Source organism: Paramormyrops kingsleyae, chromosome 24 (genome assembly GCF_048594095.1).
Source record: "Paramormyrops kingsleyae isolate MSU_618 chromosome 24, PKINGS_0.4, whole genome shotgun sequence".
Taxonomy (NCBI): domain Eukaryota; kingdom Metazoa; phylum Chordata; class Actinopteri; order Osteoglossiformes; family Mormyridae; genus Paramormyrops; species Paramormyrops kingsleyae.
This window is the reverse complement of record NC_132820.1, coordinates 991,187-1,016,298: the sequence shown is the minus strand read 5'-3', so window position 1 is coordinate 1,016,298 and position 25,112 is coordinate 991,187. Positions and strand designations below refer to the sequence as shown.

At 47.4% G+C, this 25,112-nt stretch overlaps 1 protein-coding gene across 1 annotated transcript; it reads left to right on the top strand.

Annotated features, from left to right (window-relative positions):
- Positions 1–502: 502 nt before the first annotated feature.
- On the top strand, positions 503–25,112 carry LOC111860110 (galactose-3-O-sulfotransferase 3-like). The gene is made up of 3 exons (XM_023843476.2): positions 503–1,348; positions 23,702–23,826; positions 23,951–25,112. Exons 1-3 carry the CDS (start codon positions 1,343–1,345, stop codon positions 25,110–25,112), a joined length of 1,293 nt encoding a protein of 430 aa, XP_023699244.1. The 5' UTR covers positions 503–1,342.

The following is a 25,112-nucleotide window of genomic DNA, read 5'->3' as shown; positions in this document are numbered from 1 at the left end:
AGCGTTGATATTGTCTTTGTTTAATATTTAATGGCCTCTTTTACCTGGCTTGGGATCGCACTGCACTTCAGCCTGGACATTAATTTTCTGCGCAATATAAAAACACCACGGCACGAATCGCGTGATAACTGTCATATTAACAGCAGCGGTGAACGCAGTCAAGAACTTGTTTGTCAAGGAGAAACAAAAAGAATTATGAACAAAAATAGTACGACCGTCTCCATTTTCTAAGTTGCATAATAGGTTTGTCTGCTTATTTTCCTCCAAGTGGTCATTATAATTATCAAATATCATAGTGTGTAGACGAAAGGTCCCCAGTTCAAAACCAGACAGAAACAGGAATTTCCCGTGGGTTCACTAAAGTAGGCTATATTCTTAACTTAATACTGTATCCCGGCAACTGCATTACCCATGAGCCGCGTTTTTGAATCCTGCGCTCCGTCTCCTCGTACACGGCGCCTTCATTTTATGACTGTGTATCCACGTTTATTGCGATGCTCCGCCGCCGGACCTCACGGAGACAGATGCATTATATCCGAAACGGCGCAAGAAGCTGTCTGGTTTCCCACCGCTTATTTAAAAAAGTCATACAAGTTTTAATAGAAATGTGTGCTACTATATGGCTGTGTTATACTACATAAAAGTGAATATCTGAGGATCCACATATAAAAATTGCACTCTTTTATTCCGTTAACCAACCTATGGTAAATTGGAAAGGGTATGTAAATAAATATCGATGAGAATTTGTTAGAATAATTGCACCTAGGCTTTCTCGAATCAGCAATAATGCATTAAATATAAAGATTCTTTACGGCTTGGAGCTTGGCGAGCCGGCGGTCTCCGGGCGAGGAGCTCCTGCCGCGGACCGAGTCAGCGTTTCCGCGACATTCATCCGACTGCAGCTTGAAGTCGCACCTCCGTCTCAGTCCCCCTCTTCAATTGCGGAGTGGCGTCACATCTACAGGAGCATCCAATTCCTTATCAGGATGGAGGCTGTGGAATTTCACCTAGGCAATGAGCAGCCTTGGACAGCCTACTATTTGCCGGGCGTCTCTGTATGTGTGCATGTCTGTATGTGTGAACCTGCGAGCCGGAGGACAGTGTAAAAATGCGTACCAACTAGAATGACGAAGCATCGACAATGGCACCGTGGCATCAATGTGATTATATGAAGGGCACCTGTCGCCGGCTCGTCGTTTTTTTCTTTAGCCATATCGGCGCTTGACAGTTGGCGTAAAGACCCAAGTGTCTCACCGCGTTTCGCTGCTTGAACATAAAAAGCAAGGAGAGCCTCCGAAGCGGCGGCCGGTCTTCCCATCTTCACAGCGCTGATCGTTAACGGATGAAGGTGAGTTTCATTCCCGAGGTGGGCGCCCGATGTAGTTCTGCTAGCCGGTTTCTTGTTTTGTATTGCAAATAAATCATGATGCTTCCTTTCTCTGTATCAGTCATCTGTCTTGCTGGGTGCGACGTTTGTTGTCCGGTCATTGTCTCAAATCGCGCCCTATGAATTTCCTGCAGTGTCTTTTATGCTGGATGATACCTTGACTTCGGCCCCGCGGAAGAGACCGCAGCCAAATTAAAAGCTTATGAGGACTGTAGACTTCCTTTGGACCGTAACAGTGCAGGAGACCGCTTATAATCTTTTGTTGCCTTTATACTGAACTACAGATAATGATGCAAAAATAAATCGTAAAAATAATCATGCTGGTAACACTTTATACTTGAGGGGGCACAAATAATATTGTAGTACATTCTCTCCCTAACGGCTTCTGAATTTACATAATCAGTGTTACTATCAGTCCTTTAATTGTATAATGCAAAGTCAGCCTGTATACGTACAGTGAACACGTACAGACCAAATCAAATGCAGGTAGGCTAATATACCAATATAGCTGTAATTATTATTAATACGTAGGCTATAGCCTATTTTCGGAAACAATAATAGGCTAGTTCTTACGTACACGTGCAAGATAATTAAAAAACCGTAAAAGAAGTAAACTAACATATAGCTATAGTACATATATAAAGGAATAAAAACTTTAAAAAGTCGACAGAACAGGTTGTTCTCAGTACTGACAAAGTGAAAGTCAACAAGCTATAATCGTGTCAGCTCTGATTACTTTCCACCTTGAGCGACAGTGGACATTTCCGTAGAGTAGAAGCCGGTGGATTAAATATTTACGGGAACCTTCTCAATAGCCCAAGGAGGAAGGGGGATTAAATACCCAAATTAACGTACTAATTTCGTGTCTTCTGAGAGCTATGAATCCAGGCAGCGCTCCTGAAAATGGGGACATTATAGTATCCTAAAGGAAGAACTGTGTGACCCTTAACTTTATAGCAGTTTTGCACTGTATTTTCCCACCAGTCATCCTTCTTCAGCATCGCAGTTCAGCTCGTTTTATTCGGATGAGTTAAACCGATATATGAACGTAATAAATAAAATTATGTAATATCTTGAAATACTCGAGCAATAACCAAACGATGCTTTTTTTTTTCCAAAGTTCAAGGTACTTGTTTTAATTCTATTCTTTTGACCACTCAGTCACACCCCCTGTCCTTGCTGGGCTAACTAACCACATCACCAGAGCACTTTTTACAAGTTAAAATTCCGGCTCTGCTCTCCCTACTCTGCTGAAATGGTGCTTCTCAGCTGTACAGAGTTTCTCCTTTGCAGCGTAACAGCAGCTGTTTAATCCCACAGTAAGGCTTCCTGCGACATGTCAAGGAGTACGGCGGCTGGCTCGACTGGCTCTTTCCAGCGTTGAGGTTTTTAATAGCAATTTTCAAAACGGCAGCTTCAAGTATTAAGTACTCCGTCGTACTATGTCAGAAAGACGAGTGCTGGGTTTTAATTTTTAATGGAGACATGGCGGACCTAGGAGTGATGACCATGGAGAAATCCGGGTTTGCTCTTAAGACAAGTTACCCGCGGGGTCTTATGAAAGTGTTAAAAAGAATTTAATTTAATATTCTCAAAATAAGGCCTTAAGGTATCGGATTTCATTTACAAAGCACTGAATTTCTTTCACAAAGGTCTTCATTTTTTTGTCCCTTTCGTAGGATTAAATAAATACCGCAACGCCGTAAACAGCAGTTAAATTCACAGCGCGTGACTTTCCATAACAAAAGCCGTCCGCTTAAGTCAGCAAAGGGCCGGTTTGTGTGCAGGTTTTTTGTTATAACCTGTAGGTCAGCTGTTCAAACCCAGGTGTGAGGACTCTTCAGCCAATCAGTCTTCTAATTAGGGAGTTGTAGCGAAAACCCGCATACACAGCGGCCCTTTGTGGACAAGATTGGCCACCCCTCGCTTAAGTCATGCGTCGCTACCCGATCAGTACCACCTGCCCGATTTGTACCTGACCCTTCTGTGCATGCACAGCAGTACACTTCACGGAATATTTCACGACTGTATTTGAAATGGGTAAAATGGACGTTGCTGCCTTAGAATGCCTTCAGTATAGGGCTAGAAGAATGATTCCTGGTCTTAGAGGAATGTCTTATGAGGTGAGGTTAGCTAAGCTCAATCTGTTCAGCCTCGAGCTAAGGAGACTCAGGAGGGACATGATCCAGGTATATAAGATTCTAACAGGTCTGGATGCTGTTCAGCCAAATAGTTACTTCCATATTAGTTCAAATACTAGAACTCGTGGTCATACTGTAGGTGGAAATTAGCAGTAGAACATTTTATAGGCTACTGGATTTGAGAAAACACTTTACACAGCGTGTATTTAGAGCAGGGGTGTCAAACTGCAGTCCTGGGGGGCCGAAGCCCTGTGTAGCTTAGTTCTTTCCCTGTTCCACCACAAATGATTCAGCTCAACTGCTATGTGGTAATTAGCACAAGAAGTTGAATCAGGTGTGTTAAATGAGGGGAAACCCAAAAATGTGCAGGGCTCCGGCCCCCCAGGACTGGAGTCTGACACCTGTGATTTAGAGTATGGAATAATATCCCTGTTAGTATAGTGCAAGCTAAAACCTTGGGTTCCTTTAAATCAGAGCTAGATAAGATTCAGCTCTGAGCTATTAATTGAATTCCCACAAACGAATGGCCTCTCATTGTAAATTTCTTATGTTCTTATGTCACGCTGTGTCCTGCCGGGGGCCTCCTCACAATAACAAGCTGGCTCTGTCCCGCTCCACTCAGAACTTTCTTGGCAAACACGTTCTTCTGATCCAACCAGTATCAGACCCTGGTCACAGCGGTAGGTCACCTTGTCATCAATACCAAAATGGTGCCCAGTCCTCCTGGCACCAGGAGGTATACCAGGGTCAGGGCAGTGCCCAGCTAAAGAGAAAGAAAACCAAGACTTTCATTACACACTAAATAATACTCTAACTGGCCACAGAGTAAGCAGATAATTCAGGTCTTTTAATGTCTTAATGACCAAGAACGTTACCGTACTTGTTACTGTATTAATCTGCTGCTGGGTTGGTAGAGGCTGCTGGGATTGCTGTACTGTGCCGGAGTGGTGTAGTCGCTGTGTGCACTTGTGTTGTGTTGTGCGCCTGTTGAAGCGGTTGATTTGATTTGAATTATACTGTAAAGTATATTTGAGTGTTTGTGTGCCAGCACGGTTACGTGGGTGGTTGTTGTTTCATTTTTAACTTTTATTTTTACGTGTGTACTTGTCTGTCCTTGTGAGTGTCACCGACAACTGCGGGCGCGAGCGGCGTTTCTGTTTGTGTCCTTCGCATCAAACACCCGCGGGTAATATTATCGAACATCGGTAACATTAACTCTAAAAGGTCAGTTGCTCCGGAGCTGGTGGGACCTGTTCAAGCCGGACGGGTTGCATCTGAACCATAGGGGAACCAGTGTATTGGGGAGGCGTATGTGCAGAATAGTTGAGGAATGTTTAAACTAGGGACTGGGGGGGCAGGGAGGTCAGTTAAGAATTTATGTGGGGAGAGACGGAAAGCCCAAATAAATATTAAAAGTGGGCACTGTAAAAGGCCTACCATTAGTGGTCTGTATTTGAATGCTAGGAGTATTAGAAACAAAATTAATGACTTAGAGGCTTTAATTTCTTCAGACAATTACGACATTATAGGAATAACTGAAACATGGACGAGTGACAATGATGGTGATGAATATAATATAGATGGTTATGCGTTGTTCCGTAGAGACCGGATAGGCAAGAAGGGAGGTGGTGTTGCAGTATACGTAAAAGAAAACTTGCAGGCAAGGGATCTCACTGATAAAAATAAAAATTCAGAAGCTGTATGGATAAAACTTGATGCTAAAGATTCAAATGGCCTAATTGTCGGGGTTTGTTATAGGGCACCTAATGTAGCTGTAGAGGAAAGCAGAATATTATATGATGATATCAGGATTATGAGTAATAAAAATTATGTGGTGGTTATGGGTGATTTTAATTTACCTGGGATACAGTGGGACACAGTCTCTGGCTCTTCTGTAAATGAACTTGAGATGGTGGAATTAGTACAGGATTGTTTTTTTACTCAGTTTGTTAATACTCCTACCAGGGGAGAAGCCCTTCTTGATCTTGTTTTCTGTAATAACCAGAATAGGATTGGAAAATTAGAGGTTTTAGACCCATTGTACTGTAGTGATCATAACATGGTTAAATTCGAGGTTAATTTTAGTGTCCGAAGAGCAAAGTCGAAATTAAAAGTATACAATGTTAGGAAGGCTAACTTTAATGGTATGAGACGGAAATTAGAAACTGTAAACTGGACAGAGTTAAATAGCAAAACAGTTGAAGAGGCATGGGAATTTTTCAAAAGCACATTGTTGCAAGTGCAAGAGGACTTCATACCTGTTTCCAGCAAAACTAAATCTAGGAAACGACAACCAAGGTGGTTTACTAAGGAAATTAAGGATAAAGTCAGGAGGAAAAGGGCTCTGTTCCACAACTGGAAAATAACTAATGATTTCAAAATCAAGCAGGAGTATCTAAGTCTACAGGCAGAGTTAAAAAATGACATTAGGCTATCCAAGAGGGATGTAGAAAGAAAAATTGCATTGGAGGCTAAGCATGACAGTAAAGGTTTCTTCCAATATTTTAACTCCAAAAGAGCACTAAAAGCTGAAATCACTAATTTGCAGGATAGTAAGGGACTTATAATTGATAATGAAATTGATATAGTAAATGAATTTAATGATTATTTTTCAAGGGTGTTCACAATGGAGAACACAAGTAACTTTCCACCAATTAATACGATTACAGCATCGTCTATGACCAATATATGTATAACTGAGGTTGATGTGATACTAAGCCTAGCTAAACTCAAAATAAATAAATCGCAGGGGCCTGATGGCATCTTACCTATAGTTTTAAAAGAGATGAGGGATATTATTAGCCAACCTTTAACCTTAATATTCCAGAAATCGTTATCTGCGGGTGTGGTACCATCAGATTGGAAGCATGCTAATATAACACCCATATTCAAAAAAGGGGATAGAAGTAATCCAGCAAACTATAGGCCAATCAGTTTAACTAGCATTACTGGAAAAATAATGGAAGCTATAATTCAAGTGAAAATGGTAGATTACCTAGATGCAAATAACATTATAAAGGATAGCCAACATGGATTTAGGAGAGGTAGATCCTGCTTAACGAATCTGCTTGAGTTCTTTGAGGAAGCTACAAGTGAAATTGATCACAAAAAGGCCTATGATGTGATTTACTTAGATTTCCAGAAGGCCTTTGATGTTGTCCCCCACAAACGGCTCTTGCTAAAGCTTAAAGCTGCAGGGATTTTAGGAACTGTGGCAGTTTGGATCAAAAACTGGCTAACTGACAGGAAGCAGCGAGTAGTTATTAGAGGCACAATGTCACAGTGGGCCTCCGTTCATAGTGGGGTACCGCAGGGTTCAATTTTAGGACCACTATTGTTCCTAATTTACATTAATGATATTGACACAAATACATACAGTAAACTGGTTAAATTTGCAGATGACACCAAGGTGGGCGGTGTAGCAGATACTGATCTAGCAGCAGAGAGGCTTCAAAGGGATCGGGATTTAATTAGTGAATGGGCTGATACTTGGCAGATGAAATTTAACACCGATAAATGTAAGGTAATCCATGCAGGGAGCAGAAATATAAAGTACGGATATTTTGTGGGTTCCACTGAAATAAAGGTAGCTGATTACGAGAAAGATCTCGGTATGTATGTTGATGCTTCCGTGTCCCACTCTCGCCAGTGTGGGGAAGCAATAGAAAAGGCCAATAGAATGTTGGGTTATATCTCTAGGTGTGTGGAGTTTAAGTCAAGGGAGGTGATGTTACACTTATATAATTCCTTGGTAAGACCCCACCTAGAATACTGTGTGCAGGTTTGGTCACCATACCTCAAGAAGGACATTGCTGCCTTAGAAAAGGTGCAACGAAGAGCTACGAGAATGATTCCTGGTCTTAGAGGAATGTCTTATGAGGAGAGGTTAGCGGAACTGAATCTGTTTAGCCTTGAGCAAAGGAGACTAAGGGGGGATATGATTCAGGTCTATAAGATTCTAACGGGTCTGGATGCTGTTCAGCCAAATGGCTACTTCAATATTAGTTTAAATACTAGAACTCATGGCCATAAGTGGAAATTAGCGGGAGAACATTTTAAAACAAATTTGAGGAAGCACTTTACACAGCGTGTAGTTAGAGTATGGAATAGTCTTCCTGCTAGTGTAGTGGAAGCTAAAACCATGGGTTCCTTTAAATCAGAGCTAGATAAGATTTTAACAACTCTGAGCTATTAGCTAAGTTCTCCCCAAACGAGCTTGATGGGCCGAATGGCCTCCTCTCGTTTGTAAATTTCTTATGTTCTTATATGTTACTGTACTTGTTATCATACTTGTTACTGTACTTGTTACCAAGCTTGATGGGCCAAATGGCTTCCTCTTGTTGGTAAATTTCTTATGTTGGTAAATGTTACTTCGTTAAACATTTTCACAACCTGACCTGATGTAAACTACCAACGTAAATACCTCGATAGTTCAAACTATGGTTTTGGGTAGCACTTGAATCACAATTGCATAGTTCCATCGATGTAAGATGTTAACATAGTTAGGAATTATGCTTTTGGTAAACATACTCCTGATACCGTCTTTTCATGACAACACATTCGCTTTACGGACTGCTTATCGATCTCCACTATCCCATAATCGAGTATTCAGTCACCAGAGTTGGGTAATTCAGGTCCAGAGAGTAAAAGTCCAGCCCAAGATTTTGTTTCAACCAAACCGTTGAGCATAAAGAGTCCTCAAACTGAAAACCAGCTGACCGAAGCTGGCAACCCTGCGTCAAAGAACTTTCTTTGCAGTGTTTATTTCGTTAAAACCAAAAGTAAATAAACAAATGCATTGAGTATTAAGTAGAAATGTGTCTGGTCTCTGCTGTCAGTGCTTGCAGTTCAGTCTCTCATCTTTCTAATGTTTTTATGAAATGTCTCATATCAAACTGCGCTCTTAAATAAAAGCCCACTTCTTTTTACAACCCACTGCAATCCAACAAACGTCTAACAAAAAGAAACCAGTTTCATACTCATTCTTCCGCATATTCTGTAAATAATTATTTTATAAGGTTCAAAATCCATACTGATTTTCTATTATATTCTTCATGCCTTTGCCAGTATGCAGTTGCCAACTTTACACGAATGTAACAGTTTTATTACCTAATAAGTGTCAGTGATAATAAATAATAGTCTGTTGGGTTTACAAACTACCCAGTGCTTCTGATGCAGCTAATTTTAGGTTTATAATAGAGTAATAAAGATTTGCCGTAAGATTTCTTGCGTGAGCCTGAGAGTCTGAAAGTGTGACTGCCATGCCAGATGCGTGAGAGTTGGATTAGATTGCATTTTAAGTAGTATTAATTTTAACTTGGTGGCTGACGGGGGTGCCCTGTGAGAGTGAGCTCACCCTGTGACAGTGAGCTCACCCTGTGACAGTGAGCGTGCTGAGCTCTCATGCGCACAAGGTCTGCTCCCCGATGAGGGTTATGCACACATCCGCTGGGGATTTTTGCGACCATCTCGATGGCCAAAGCTGCGGCCGTCGGTCCAGGCGCCAACTTCGGGTGTCCAGGCTGTCGGTTACTCTCATACGCTACGCTGTCCAGGGCCGGATATCACAGTTAGCCCAGTGCTGGGGCGGATTAACGTATTTGGGGGCCCTGGGCTGACAGCATGGACACTGAGGTGTTCCGTTCTTCCCGGTATAGAACGGGGCCTGGTGTCTGCCCTGGCCCTGGGTTCTAGCCACAGATAGGCCATGCAATAATTCGCTTCTGGGTCTGTTCTGCAGTGCTTGGTGCCCTTTCCATAGTTTTATATTCAGAACCAGAAAACTAGACCAAAGGGCTGAACAGACATGATCAAATTGAGCACGACATGTTAAACAGAGCAAGTTCCAGTACTTTGTTAAATAAACCACACATACAGTCTCAGAGTGGGTGTGTCTCTGGAAGTGACTGCTGATGTCACCGTTCGTAGCCGTGTACAGCACTGTGGGAGGGGTCTGGGAGGGTAAACACTTGTGGCTGTGAAATGGGTTATGCCCCATTAGTGCTGTCATAATTACTCAGTTAAACGCAATTAAACTCCATTATTGATGTAATTGATAGTGACAGCCCTGGGCCGCATGCAACAGTAGCATTTTGTAATAATCCGCTGTTAGACTTCCTTGGATATACTGTATGAAGTAATGCATCTTAACCATCTTAGCATGTGAACACCGCAATAAATTGCATATATATTGCAAATATGCTCCTTCCCGGGGAGGCATGGTGGCTCACACCAACAGCATGGGCTGGGGGGGGGGGGGGTATAAATCCTGCCACTCCTCTGGGAATTCTCCAGAGTCTCTGTAGGTTTCCTCTAAGTACTAAGTACTGGGTATTCTCCAGAGTCTTGTAGGTTTCCTCTAAGTACTAAGTACTGGGTATTCTCCATAGTCTCCGTAGGTTTCCTCTAAGTACGAAGTTCTGGGATATTGTCCAATGTCTCTCTAGATCTGCCTTAGTGTAAGGAGAACCCGAGTGTAACCTAATTAACTAGACTAATTAACACTGTGTGCATTTATGGAGCATAAAATAATTGTGTGGGTGTGATGTATGTGTGTGGCCGTGTCGTGCTTAACTGTGCCCTACCTTTTCTGGGGGTGGGGGCACTCTACCCCTTGCTGCATAACCTGAATATCCACAGTCCTGAAGCATTCCACTGGTTGGGAACGTTTCCTCGTAAAAAATAAATAAATAAAACCCCTTTAGAGGAAAAAGCGTTTATTCTCTTATATGTCTGTTTGGATCGCAGCCCGAAACTGCCACGTGTTTCTATTGTTCATTCATGTTAATTAGTGCAATCCAAACCATGATTTGAGCATTTTTTTAAGTCCTCAGTGGCTTCATGAAAATTCCCTCATTGAGGATGTACTTATCTTCTCCAGTTTTATTGCTCTTAAGCCTCAGGATGTTTTTCTGGGTGCCAAACCCAACTGTCATGTACGACACAACTGAAAAGCAGTTCACAAGTGGTGGCTTGTAGTTAAACTTTGGGCTTTATAATATCATGTGACCTAGACTGTGGGCAAACAGTCCAGGCAAATATTGAGGTTGTTCTCACACAGGGAAGGGTGGCGCTCTCTGTTTGGATGGTGGCACCACATACACACTTTCTGTGTGTGTTAAACAGAGTGAGGAATGAGACGAGGCAAGTCGCCCAGTTTCCCAGTTAGCGTTTCACTAACCTGCCATATCTGACCTTTTTTATCACCTGCATTACCTTTCTCTGATAAACTCCAAGAGTTTATCATACACATTTGTATTTCTCATTATTTCCTTATTCCACAGTATTGTTTTACAGCAGATAACCTGAAGCATCTTTTTGGCGAGCCAGCTTCTGTGGTTGTGTTTAGAGGAAACCTCTGGCCTACAGCCCTTTACAGAGAGTCTGGTTTTACTCCGATCTCACACAAGCAGCCGGCGAACGGCTTGCAGACACAGTGAACCTCGCGGCCCCCGTGGGCTTGCATCTCACCATGTTCCGATGCGGGGAGTGGGCACGCTCCTTGTGCCCTCTCCGGGAGAGAGAGTCTGCTTTCTCACTGCGTTCCAGTGCAGGGAGTGGGTGCGCTCCTTGTACCCTCTCCGGGAGAGAGAGTCTGCTTTCTCACTGCGTTCCAGTGCAGGGAGTGGGCGCGCTCCTTGTACCCTCTCCGGGAGAGAGAGTCTGCTTTCAGAGCCCATGTCCTATCAGCACCTCCAGCTGCTCTTCTGTGTGCAGCTTCAGAGCCCCGGTCCCTTCAGCACCTCCAGCTGCTCTTCAGTGTGCAGCTTCAGAGCCCCGGTCCCTTCAGCACCTCCAGCTGCTCTTCAGTGTGCAGCTTCAGAGCCCCGGTCCCTTCAGCACCTCCAGCTGCTCTTCTGTGTGCAGCTTCAGAGCCCCGGTCCCTTCAGCACCTCCAGCTGCTCTTCAGTGTGCAGCTTCAGAGCCCCGGTCCCTTCAGCACCTCCAGCTGCTCTTCAGTGTGCAGCTTCAGAGCCCCGGTCCCTTCAGCACCTCCAGCTGCTCTTCAGTGTGCAGCTTCAGAGCCTCGGTCCCATCAGCACCTCCAGCTGCTCTTCTGTGTGCAGCTTCAGAGCCCCAGTCCCTTCAGCACCTCCAGCTGCTCTTCAGTGTGCAGCTTCAGAGCCCCGGTCCCATCAGCACCTCCAGCTGCTCTTCAGTGTGCAGCTTCAGAGCCCCGGTCCCATCAGCACCTCCAGCTGCTCTTCAGTGTGCAGCTTCAGAGCCCCGGTCCCTTCAGCACCTCCAGCTGCTCTTCAGTGTGCAGCTTCAGAGCCCCGGTCCCTTCAGCACCTCCAGCTGCTCTTCAGTGTGCAGCTTCAGAGCCCCGGTCCTATCAGCACCTCCAGCTGCTCTTCAGTGTGCAGCTTCAGAGCCCCGGTCCCTTCAGCACCTCCAGCTGCTCTTCTGTGTGCAGCTTCAGAGCCCCGGTCCCTTCAGCACCTCCAGCTGCTCTTCAGTGTGCAGCTTCAGAGCCCCGGTCCCTTCAGCACCTCCAGCTGCTCTTCAGTGTGCAGCTTCAGAGCCCCGGTCCCTTCAGCACCTCCAGCTGCTCTTCAGTGTGCAGCTTCAGAGCCTCGGTCCCATCAGCACCTCCAGCTGCTCTTCTGTGTGCAGCTTCAGAGCCCCAGTCCCTTCAGCACCTCCAGCTGCTCTTCAGTGTGCAGCTTCAGAGCCCCGGTCCCATCAGCACCTCCAGCTGCTCTTCAGTGTGCAGCTTCAGAGCCCCGGTCCCATCAGCACCTCCAGCTGCTCTTCAGTGTGCAGCTTCAGAGCCCCGGTCCCTTCAGCACCTCCAGCTGCTCTTCAGTGTGCAGCTTCAGAGCCCCGGTCCCTTCAGCACCTCCAGCTGCTCTTCAGTGTGCAGCTTCAGAGCCCCGGTCCTATCAGCACCTCCAGCTGCTCTTCAGTGTGCAGCTTCAGAGCCCCGGTCCCTTCAGCACCTCCAGCTGCTCTTCAGTGTGCAGCTTCAGAGCCCCGGTCCTATCAGCACCTCCAGCTGCTCTTCAGTGTGCAGCTTCAGAGCCCCGGTCCTATCAGCACCTCCAGCTGCTTTTCTGTGTGCAGCTTCAGAGCCCCGGTCCTATCAGCACCTCCAGCTGCTCTTCAGTGTGCAGCTTCAGAGCCCCGGTCCCTTCAGCACCTCCAGCTGCTCTTCAGTGTGCAGCTTCAGAGCCCCGGTCCTATCAGCACCTCCAGCTGCTCTTCAGTGTGCAGCTTCAGAGCCCCGGTCCCTTCAGCACCTCCAGCTGCTCTTCAGTGTGCAGCTTCAGAGCCCCGGTCCTATCAGCACCTCCAGCTGCTCTTCAGTGTGCAGCTTCAGAGCCCCGGTCCTATCAGCACCTCCAGCTGCTTTTCTGTGTGCAGCTTCAGAGCCCCGGTCCTATCAGCACCTCCAGCTGCTCTTCAGTGTGCAGCTTCAGAGCCCCGGTCCCTTCAGCACCTCCAGCTGCTCTTCAGTGTGCAGCTTCAGAGCCCCGGTCCTATCAGCACCTCCAGCTGCTCTTCAGTGTGCAGCTTCAGAGCCCCGGTCCTATCAGCACCTCCAGCTGCTCTTCAGTGTGCAGCTTCAGAGCCCCGGTCCCATCAGCACCTCCAGCTGCTCTTCAGTGTGCAGCTTCAGAGCCCCGGTCCCATCAGCACCTCCAGCTGCTCTTCAGTGTGCAGCTTCAGAGCCCCGGTCCCTTCAGCACCTCCAGCTGCTCTTCTGTGTGCAGCTTCAGAGCCCCGGTCAAAGGCTGAGAATACAGAGTGATGAAGTCACAAACTGGTCATATTTTTGAACAATGTGATACAGGTAATTTCAGCGGTTGCTAAGGCGATAATGATGAACAATATGCACGTACCTCTGCCGTTTCCCCACTTCCGAAACTTACAGAAAATACGAAATATCAGTAAACAGTAGCAATGCATCATACCTCCCGACAGTAACACGAAAGCCAGGGGGGGTGGGGAGGGTAGTCCCAAATACAGTGAGCACATGGAAGACTATCCTCACATACATACTATATGTACAAAGACTGGGAAAGGGCTTGGGTGTTCAGAGTAACCGTGGTGAAGCAGTGAAAGGTGCCGACGTAGATTAGCAAAATGATATTCCAGCAAAAGATTGGTCTTCAGGCCAGATTTATAAATGTATCACAGGCATAAAAACTTTACCCAGAATCCTGCAGCCATACACTCAGGTCAGTGTGGAATGATTCACAGTAACAGGACATGGTGCCATTTTGTCAGGAGCACAGAATTTCAAGCTACACTCTTGAACCTCCATGGAAAAATCAGAGCAAAAGTAGCACTAGAAAGTAAGGATAAGTGATGGAACATCCAATTGTCAGCGACCGGGAGGAGGAGGGGCGTCCTGTTGGCAGCGACCGGGAGGAGGCGGGGCGTCCTGTTGGCAGCGACCGGGAGGAGGCGGGGCGTCCTGTTGGCAGCGACCGGGAGGAGGCGGGGCGTCCTGTTGCCAGCGACCGGGAGGAGGAGGGGCGTCCTGTTGCCAGCGACCGGGAGGAGGCGGGGCGTCCTGTTGACAGAGGCCGGGAGGAGGCGGGGCGTCCTGTTGGCAGCGACCGGGAGGAGGAGGGGCGTCCTGTTGACAGAGGCCGGGAGGAGGAGGGGCGTCCTGTTGGCTGAGGCCGGGAGGAGGAGGGGCGTCCTGTTGCCAGCGACCGGGAGGAGGCGGGGCGTCCTGTTGGCAGAGGCTGGGAGGAGGAGGGGCGTCCTGTTGGCAGAGGCTGGAGGGAGGCGGGGCGTCCTGTTGCCAGCCACCAGGAGGAGGCGGGGCGTCCTGTTGCCAATGACCGGGAGGAGGAGGGGCGTCCTTTTGCCAGCGACCGGGAGGAGGCTGGGCGTCCTGTTGGCAGCGACCGGGAGGAGGCTGGGCGTCCTGTTGGCAGCGACCGGGAGGAGGCTGGGCGTCCTGTTGGCAGAGGCCGGGAGGAGGAGGGGCGTCTTGTTGCCAGCGACCGGGAGGAGGAGGGGCGTTATTTTGCCAGCGACCAGAAGGAGGCAGGGTGTCCTGTTGGCAGAGGCTGGGAGGAGGAGGGGCGTCCTGTTGCCAGCGACTGGGAGGAGGAGGGGCGTCATTTTGCCAGCGACCAGAAGGAGGCAGGGTGTCCTGTTGGCAGAGGCTGGGCAGAGGCAGCACATCCTGTTGCCAGAGGCCGGGAGTAGGTGGGGCCAACAATGGCAGCGCGCATACTTGATCGCAACACCAGGCATACACGAGTCAGCTGGGAGGTATAATCACAGCACCTCCTATGGCCTCCCCCCATTGGCAGGTGGCCTTCTTACAAGGTTCCCGAATTGCAGGTTGTGCCTAACCATCGCTGGTGTGTGAGATCCGGATGCCCTCGGATTCGGAGGCGCAGATTCTCATTGCTGTCACTTCATTCCTGCTGTCATCCCGGTCGGACGAGGCACGAACAGCATCATCCAAAAATAGCTGTGGCATCGCCTCCAGTTACCACATGACACACCCTTGCTGGATTCGGTCTAAACCACTTGTCTAAACAGTTTGAACAGCCCATATGTCACCAAACACATCCAGCGTGGATAGATGGGCGAGTAGGAACTACTTGGGCTCAAAGTCCTTTTCTTTACACCTGATATGCAAATTTTTTTCCATAACATTAAAATCTACACCTGCAATATAGAGTTTATAGTCTGTAGAGAATGTGAGTATGGAAAGTAGCTATACCGCAGTGAAATGAAGAAACGGATCAAATTGCAGATAAGGGATTTGCCGTCTCCCTGTTGACCAGAATGAAAAAGGGAGCAGAGGGGGATTTCAGAGGCGGATTATTGTTGTGATGGTATGTTTTGATTGGATGCTAGTTGAATAGGTGCCACATTGGCTGTCTGTTTTCTTATTTCTGTTCAGTCTCAGCATCTAACCTGTAATTTGCAAAGCAAAGCAGAATATTACAAATACTTCTAGGCATTCATTATCTCTGAGATACAGGAATGGGAAATACTCACAGTCATGCAAAACCGGGTGCTGTGTGGCTCTGTGATTTAGGGGACTGTGCCTGTGATCGGAAGGTTGTTGGTTCGAATCTTGTACTTGATAGAGTGATTCCAGCTTGGAACCCACCCTCCAAAAAAATATTACTGATCTGTAGTGTAGACAGTTACTAAAATAACAAGTCTGAAGGCCCCCCTGAAAATGTGCCTCAGCCCTCGGAATTGGACCCTTCCACGAAATGTGCTTCTGGCTATGAGCCTGGTTAAGGTGCAGATTAGCTTTATTAATCTAATTACGCCTTAATCCCGACCTTTCATATTTGGCTTGTAATGGCACTTGTTTGCTAAATGTCGGCAGCAAACTTTTGACCTTCAGTGGCAGTTGGGTTGTTTACGTAGTAAAGTGGGAGGAAAGATCTCCACCCCCCTAATCTCTCTACACGAATTAACTCTGGCCCCCTTACTCTCTCTAATTACTCTAGCTAATTAACTCTGAACTCTCCTCACGCTATCAGCACAGACATAAATGCCTCACTACAGGATGCAGTCAAATTCCTCAGTCTATAATGTCAAGAATCTCATTTTAATAATTTCTCTTGTCATTATTCCAGCATTGTGCTCCAAGCCACACCTTGACAGGTCCATTTTATCACCGTGCGCCTGGCGAAGCGTGTAATCACTTTCTGTGCCAGGCACTTTGTGTTCCTGATGCTTCTCTGGCAGGTTAAAGGCAGCAGACTGAAGGCTTTGCAGGAGGAGAGAGCCTTTTGGTCATTGTAGCTCTGAGGTGCACTGTCAGCTAACAGGGGAAAAAAACACTAAAACATGTCATTGGACCTGTTTTGATCCTTCTGTACAGCTACAGCAACACGACCCCCCTATTTATCTTGCGTGAGGCTCTGCGTGGTAGGTGTCTGTCTCTAGAAGGTGCCTGGTTCGAATCCTCTGGCTCACAGATTAATCATATCGCTGTCAGAACCAAAATAGTCCCCCCGGGTTCTGGATAAACGGCTGATCCCCTGCTCAGTCTCCAAGCCCTTATTAGATAGATATACTTATTTACATTTCTGATGGTGCTATACGGTGTTTCCATAGTTCCTAGTGTTGGCTTCAGCCTCAGTGAACGGAAATGCAGGATGTGCCTAGTTTATAGCTCAGCTGGACGTTAATGGACATGACTGGATGTCTTCTGGCTGGTTTAAGGCCATGAGCCTGACTCTAGAAATCTGTACACATATGTGGAGGGGGGGCCTGTTTGTTAATTTGTCAAAGCCGTGCAGATTGAGGAGGCTGGAGGGAGAGGGCTGGACAGATTGAGATTTCCCCCCCCAGATAAGACGAGCTCAGCAGAACCCAATGAGAAGGCGATGCAAAGACTGGCAAGGAGCGGATGCAGGCGGGACCCCCCCCCCGCCCAGCGATAGGCCGACACGTCCGTCCCATGCTCCAGTTTCCCCAGAAGCTCCAGTCCGCGCCACTACCCCGAGCTCCACTAATCACCCGGCTCTCGCTCTTAGGTTTCAGTCTCCCTGTGTCATGTTCTTGGGGGAAGGCGATACGGGGGCTTTTTAATTAAAGTGGAGCCCTCTCTTGCGTGACAGTTAATGCCAGCTGAACTCTTCAGCTAAGAAAACCCTTTAACCCTTTCATATCCTCCCCGTTAGCTTCCCCTGACAGCTGATGCTGGACCTGAGGTTACACCGCGAAAAGCGATTACCGTTCCGATTATCAAAAGTATTTACCTCTGGGTGGGACTTCAGGCTGGATTCTTCTGACTAATCCCTACGATTAGTCTGCTATTCTTCCGCTTCTTATGTAAAATCTGTTTGTGCATGAGCAACTGGTGTAGAAGTTTATAACATGTACAGATGGATGCATTGAATTTCAGGGCCGGAGACGTGTTCGAATTGTAATCGTAGGGAAGCTTGTTATTGTGCCCTGTCGTTGACTTTAACTCTGAATGAGCATAAATGGTCAGTCATTAAGAACATAAGAAATTTACAAACGAGAGGAGACCATTCGGCCCATCAAACTCGTTTGGGGAGAACTGAACTAATAGCTCAGAGTTGTTAAAATCTTATCTAGCTCTGATTTGAAGGAACCCAGGGTTTTAGCTTCTGCTACACTAGCAGGAAGACTATTCCATAGTCTAACTACACGCTGTGTAAAGAAGTGCTTCCTCAAATTTGTTTTAAAATGTTCTCCAGCTAATTTCCACTTATGGCCACGAGTTCTAGTATTTAAACTAATATTGAAATAGCCATTTGGCTGAACAGCATCCAGACCTGTTAGAATCTTATAGACCTGGATCATATCCCCCCTTAGTCTCCTTTGCTCGAGGCTAAACAGATTCAGCTCAGCTAACCTCTCCTCATAAGACATTCCTCTAAGACCAGGAATCATTCTCGTAGCCCTCCGTTGCACCTTTTCTAAGGCAGCAATGTCCTTCTTAAGGTATGGTGACCAAACCTGCACACAATGTTCTAGATGGGGTCTTACCAAGGAATTATATAATTATAGCATCACCTCCCTTGACTTAAATTCCACACACCTAGAGATGTAACCCAACATCCTATTGGCGTTTTTTATTGCTTCCCCACACTGGCAAGAGTGGGACATGGAAGCATCAACATACACTCTGAGGTCTTTCTCATAATCAGCTACCTTTATTTCAGTGGACCCCATAAAATATCTGTACTTTATATTTCTGCTCCCTGCATGGATTACCTTACATTTATCTATGTTAAATTTAATCTGCCAGGTATCAGCACAGCCGCTAATTAAATCAAGATTCCGTTGTAGCCTCTGTGCTGCTAGATCAGTATCTGCTACACCACCAACCTTGGTGTCGTTTGCTAATTTAACCAGTTCAACGCTCACACGGGCAATGACAGTGTGGCATGGAGGGGGGTGATTGGGAGGAACGGAGTTCCTAATCTGAACCGGAGTGGTGTTCTGTTATTGGACTTCTGTGCAATGCATGGTTTGTCCATAGTGAACACCATGTTCGTGCATAGGGGTGTCCATTAGTGGACATGGTACGAACATGCCAGGGGCTACAGGTCGATGATCGATTTCATAATCGTATCATCTGATCTGTGGCCTTCTGTCTTGGACACTCGGGTGAAGAGAGGGGCAGAGCTGTCAACTGATCTCCACCTGGTGGCAGGGGAGGAAGACGGTCAGACCTGGTAGATCCAAGCGCATAGTGAGGGTCTGCTGGGAACGTCTTGCAGAGGCTCCTGTTCACCAGGTCTTTAACTTGCATCTCCGGCAGAACTTCAATTGCATACCGGGGGAGGTTGGGAACATCGAGTCTGAATGGACACTGTTCCGGACCTCCATTGTGGAAGCATGGGAGGAGTTTGGTGAGGCCATGGAAAGTGACTTTCGGTCGGCCTCAAAAAGGTTCTGGCAAACCATCCGGAATATCCGGAGGGGGAAGCAGCTCCTGGTTCCTACTATTTATAGTGGGGAGGGGGTGCTGTTGATCTCACCTGGGGACATCACCCGGAGGTAGAAGGAATACTTTGAGAACCTCCTCAACCTTGCCTCAGATACATCTACGCACACTGCCTTTGGGACATCTGAGGGCACAGAGCCCGAAGGGGCTGGAGTGGACTTGCCCATCACTGGGGCTGAGGTGGCCAGGGTGATTAAAGAGCTATGTAGTGGCCGGGCCCTGGGGGTCTATTCTGGGGTACTGGGGAGGAGGGTGATATCGATAGTAGAATCTTGGATTCAGGAGGAACAATGCGGTGTTCGTCCTGGCCGTGGAACACTGGACTAACTTTATACCCATGTTTTGTGGACTTGGAAAAGGCTTACGACTGGGTTCCCCGAGTAGCTCCGTGGGGGGTGCTTCGGGAGTATCCACTGTTGTTGTTGTGGGCGATTTGGTCCCTGTATGAACGGAGCAGAAGCTTGGTCCGCATTGCCGGTACTAGGTTGGACGTGTTCCCAGTGCGGGTTGGGCTCCACCAGGGCTGCCCTTTGTCATCGGTCCTGTTTATAATATTTATGGACGGGATTTCTAGGTGCAGCCAGGGTGTTGAGGGTGTCCAGTTTGGTGGCCTCAGGATTGCCTCACTGCTTTTTGCGGATGATGTCATCCTGTTGGCTTCATCTGTTGGGGACCTCCAGCGTGCTCTGGGGCAGTTCACAGCTGAGTGCGAAGCGGCGGGGATGAGGATTAGCACCTCCAAGTCCGAAACCATGGTTCTCAGCTGGAAACAGGTGGATTGCCCTCTTCAGGTCAGGGAGGAGGTACTGCCTGAAGTGGAGGAGTTCAAGTATCTCGAGGTTTTGTTCACGAGTGAGGGTAGGCATGATCGAGAGCTGGACAAACGGATCAGTGCAGCGTCTACAGTTTTGCCGGCACTTAACTGGTTCGTCGTGGCTAACAAAGAACTGAGCCGGAAAGTAAAGCTCTTGATCTATTAGTCCATCTTTGTCCCTACCCTCACCTATGGTCATGAACTATGGGTAATGACAGAAAGAATGAGATCGCGGATACAGGCAGCCGAAATGAGGTTTCTCCGCAGGGTGTCTGGGCTCTCTCTTAGAGATAGGGTGAGAAGTTCGGATATACGGGAGAGTCTCAAAGTAGAACCGCTTCTTCTCCACGTCGAAAGGAGCCAGTTGAGGTGGTTTGGACATCTGGTGCGGATGCCTCCTGGGCGGCTACCCGGAGAGGTTTTCCATGCCTGTCCTACAGGGAGGAGGCCCCGGGGCAGGCCCAGGACACGCTGGAGGGATTATATCTCTCGGTTAGCCTAGGAACGCCTCGGCATCCTTTCTGAAGAGCTGGTAGAGGTAGCTGGGGAGAGGGAGGTCTGGGTATCTCTCCTGAAGTTGCTACCTCCGCGACCCGAACCCCGGACAAGCAGAAGTTAATGGATGGATGGATGGATTACTGTATGTAACTCATTAATGTAAACAATAGTGGTCCTAAAATTGAACCCTGCGGTACCCCATTATGAACGCAGGCCCACTGTGACATTGTGCCTCTAATAACTACTCGCTGCTTCCTGTCTGTTAAGCAGTTTTCGATCCAAGCTGCCACAGTTCCTAAAATCCCTCCAGCTTTGAGCTTAAGCAAGAGCCGTTTGTGGGGGACAACATCAAAGGCCTTCTGGAAATCTAAGTAGATCATATTGTAGGCTTTTTTTGTGATCAATTTCTCTTGTAGCTTCCTAGAATAACTCAAGTAAATTAGTTAAACTGGATCTACCTCTCCTAAATCCATGCTGGCTATTTTTTCAGCTCTGCATTAGATTCTGTTCTTTAATTTTTTTTAACCCCCTCTCGCCAAATTAACAAAGTGTGAACTTTTCTTCACTCATTCCAGTCAATAACTTTTAATTTCTCATATTTTCTTATGTGTCTTTTTTTCTATATATACCTTCTGCAAATTCACACTTCCACTACCTTCATATACATTACATCCTTTTATCCCTTTTTGTCTTTGTACTTATATTCTTTATTTTATTTTGAAACTCTGTTCGTTGATTTCATCCCACACAATGGGAACCATGCCTTGCCACAATAATTTCCTTTAGTATGAGTGAAGTTTGTTTCCTTATCTCAACCTGGCTACTCCGCCAGATTCAAACCAGCTGAGCCTCACATTAACCTGTGGGAAGCAGGTTACCGGGGGGGGGGGGGGGGGGGGAGGCCCGTTGGATGCCCAGTGAGCCACCGTGCCTGCCCCCCCCAGTTCCCAGTATAAGGTAGCAGAGCCGCGTATCAGGTGGACCGAGCAAGTTGAGACTGTAGGCATGCACTTGGGACCGGCAGCGCGTGAAGAGTCTGTTTGTGCCATCAAAGGCTCCGTGGTGACTGTGGAGCCAAAGGAGGGGCCCAGTAGGGGCCGCCAGGCTTCCCTCCCCAGAAAGCCACGCCGCTCCCATCCCCCAGAGCTTACAATTAGCCTCTTATCTGGAAGACATTTTCTTCCAGTTACAAAAGTCCTTTTGCGTCAGTCCAATATGTGCTCAACTATTCCTGTAAAATCTGGCTGACTTCATTCATGTGGGGAGTAGCGGGAAGAAAAGCCTCACGATGCATTGTGCCCCGGAACCTAAACTGCCGCCCCCACTGGCGAGATCGTATCCATGGCGAGTCCCCGGACCCATAGGAACGCATCCTATTGGCTGCTGCACTTTCGATCGCCATCGCTCCTTTCCCTTCCTCGGGACGGAGGAGGTTTTACATGTTGGAGTTTTTCGTGGCTGAAATGCAGTGTGCGGGCTGAACACTGCTTACAGCGGCAAGGTTCCTTTCCGTGACCCCTGACCCCACGGGCATCGTGGGCTCATCATAATACAGCGGATGCTTCCCTGAAAGACCCCGACGGTGTTGCGGCTGCAGAAACTTCTGAAATTTATTTATTATAGTGGCTGCTTCCGGGGTATATATGATTCATAATGCATTGATCATTAAATCCTCCAGTTTTGTTTTTTTTTTTTGCATTATTTATTTGCCGAAGGGATGTTTAAATTCTGCTTTTCAGCAAGGGACTCTGAGCTCATCACTCTGAACAGAAGCTCCCCGCTGAATTCCTGAATGCATCCCGAAGTCATTCCCATTTGGCTCTGTTGTTAGGATATTGGCTGATATATATATACTGATGCCTCAGGCAATTTATTAATATCCAAGAATTAACCTAAGGCATTTTTATTTCTGCCATACTCTTAATTTTTAAAATAAACATTTAGAAATATAATCCATGGTGCTTTTCTTTTTTCATGTACAACAAATATCTACCTTTTATTATTTAAGTTTAAATATTTCTTTATAACATAAATACTGTTCAGCCAAAAAAAAAAAAGTCGCAGTTTGACTTTAGATCAGCAAATGCTTAAGAGCCAATGACTGGATCATTATTACAGCTCAGCAACGTTATGCAGCAGTAAAGTAAAGTCAGCTGAGTACCTGAATCTACTGGCCAGGTTACACCTCCATCCATCATCAATGGATTTTTTCTTCCCTGTTGGCATGGACATATTCCAGGACGAGAATGCCAAGGTTCATCAGCCTCGAAAGAGTGGTTCAGCGAGCATGAGGAATCATTGTCATATATGAACTAGCCACCACAGAGTCTTGACCTTTACCACATGTGCTGAAGAACACTTTATGGAGTGGTTCAACTCAAACTTGTCGTCAATACAAGATCTTGGCAAGAAATTAATGCAAATCTGGATGAAAAAATGTAGAGATGTTGCATAAGCTTGAGGAAACAATGCAGTGACGAATGTGCACCATAATCCAAGCTAACGGCGGTCCAACAAAATATTTAAATGGCAAGGCATTTTTTTCAAGATGGATATGGTTGCTTTGCTGAAATAAGAAAAAAGACTGAATGATTTGATCATTAATTGGTCCATCCAGAAGGGTATTTAGATCCATCACAAGTGACCCCCTCCCCGTTACGGTACCTTCCGAAAGTATTCAGTTTTTCCTGTATTTATTTTAATAAATCATCAGGAATTGGCATATTCATTTTGTCTTCAAGGGGATTTTTTTGTCCATCAAAAAAAAGATGAAATCTGAAAAGTTTGTAAGCATCAGAAGTGTCTGGACACTTCAGGAGAGTCAGCAGGCATCCATGTTGCTCTGGTGGGACAAAGAGGGGAATCTCGTCCCCGTGACACTGAGGGCTGACAGCTGTCTCCCTGCCGTAGACGTTACACATATTGAACGGAGAGGCTTTACCTGCACTGCTCTGCAGCCTAAATTACTGCCATTCCAGTTACCGTGACAACAACATGACGACGTTTAGCACACTTTGGTGCTGTGTAAGTACTGTATTATGCTGTGAACAAGCATAGAGATGGAGTCCTGAGACATGACCTGCCCCCCCACAATCCATCGATCCAAACCCTATAGAGCTGGTTTGGGATGAGCTGGATCGAAGAGTTAGAGCAAGGTACCCAACCTGTGAACTTGTGAGAACTAAGCAAATGGGGGCTGTTTTGAAGCATCTAAAATTTTAGCAAGTCTAAATCTGTCAAACACTTCTCTGGGTCACTGACATATTTGATCTGTATAACTTCATTGCAATGATGCCTTTTACTGTAGGTTGAATAAAAGCTAAAACAGGGACAAATGCATTAAAAGCAGGTGTGTCCAGACGTCCGACTGGTACCGCACCTCCTTTCATCCGTATCGTACGATTTAACTCTGTCTTTCCTCTCTTTATGTCCAGGTTCCCACCATGTTCATCTGCACCTCCGCTTCTCTCCCGCAAATATCCTGCAAGAAGATGTTCTTTCTGCTTCTGGCAGTGAGCAGTCTGAGCCTCTTTCTGCACAACAGAGGCCGTTTCATCTGGTGAGATTTGGAGATGGGGGCCTTGGTCCCGCAGTTTTGGTCTCGGAAACGCTACCGTCAGTATTGACACAGCGTTCGGTTCTTTGCTGCGTGACCAAACGTGCTGTTTTTGTCCACCCCGTAGGACTATAAAATCGTTCAAATGGGCCAGTAACACCTCGTGCAGCCTGCCCTCTGCAGCCACAAAGCCGAAGCACATGAGCATCGCCTTCCTGAAGACGCACAAGACGGCCAGCAGCACCATGCAGAACATCCTGTTCCGCTTTGCCGAGCACCACAACCTCACCGTCGCCCTTCCACAGAGGCCATGCGATCACCAGTTCTGCTACCCATCCTCCTTTAACTCCAAATTCGTCCACCCCTACACACTGCCCGCCCACATCATCACCAGTCACATGCGCTTCAACCACAGCGAGGTACAGCGCATCATGCCTAATGACACCATCTACATCACCATCCTGCGAGAGCCGGCCTCCATGTTTGAGTCGCTGTTCAGCTACTACAACCAGTACTGCCCGAGCTTCAAGCGCGTCCCTGACAGCTCCCTGGAGACCTTCCTGAAAGAGCCCTGGCGTTACTTCCGTCCCACCGAGAAGGACTCCATGTTCGCCCGCAACGCGCTGACCTATGACCTGGGCGGGGATAACAACCACCGGGCCAGCGACAAGGCTTATGTGAAGGACTTCATCGCCAACATCGAGCGCATCTTCTCCTTGGTCATGATCTCCGAGTACTTCGATGAGTCGCTGGTGCTTCTGCGACACCTGTTCTCCTGGGAGCTGGAGGATGTGCTCTACATCAACCTGAACATGCGCACCCCCAGCTCCCGGAGGTCCCTGCAACAGGGGCTTCCGGCCAGGATCCGCATCTGGAACGCTCTTGATACCCAGCTCTATAACCACTTCAACGCCAGCCTGTGGCGCCAGCTGGATGCCCTGGGGCCGGACTGTGTGGCCCGGGAGGTGCAGCTGCTGCGCGAGGCCCGTGACCGCCTGGTGCGCGGCTGTTTCGGGGGCCCGCAGCCTCAGCCGCGCCCAGCGAACCAGATCAAGGACAAGGTGTTGCGTCCGTGGCAGCCCAGCTCCAAGGTGACTATCATGGGCTACGATCTGCCCCTCAACGCCTCCTACCTAGGCGCCAAGCCGGGCAGCGAGTCACGTGACCGCTGCCTGAAGCTCATAATGCCGGAGGTGCAGTACTCGCAGCGCTTGCTGCAGATACAGTCGCTGCGGTACCGCAGGCGTTTATCCGATGTTCTGCGCCGCAAACTAGGCAGGGCTCCCTAG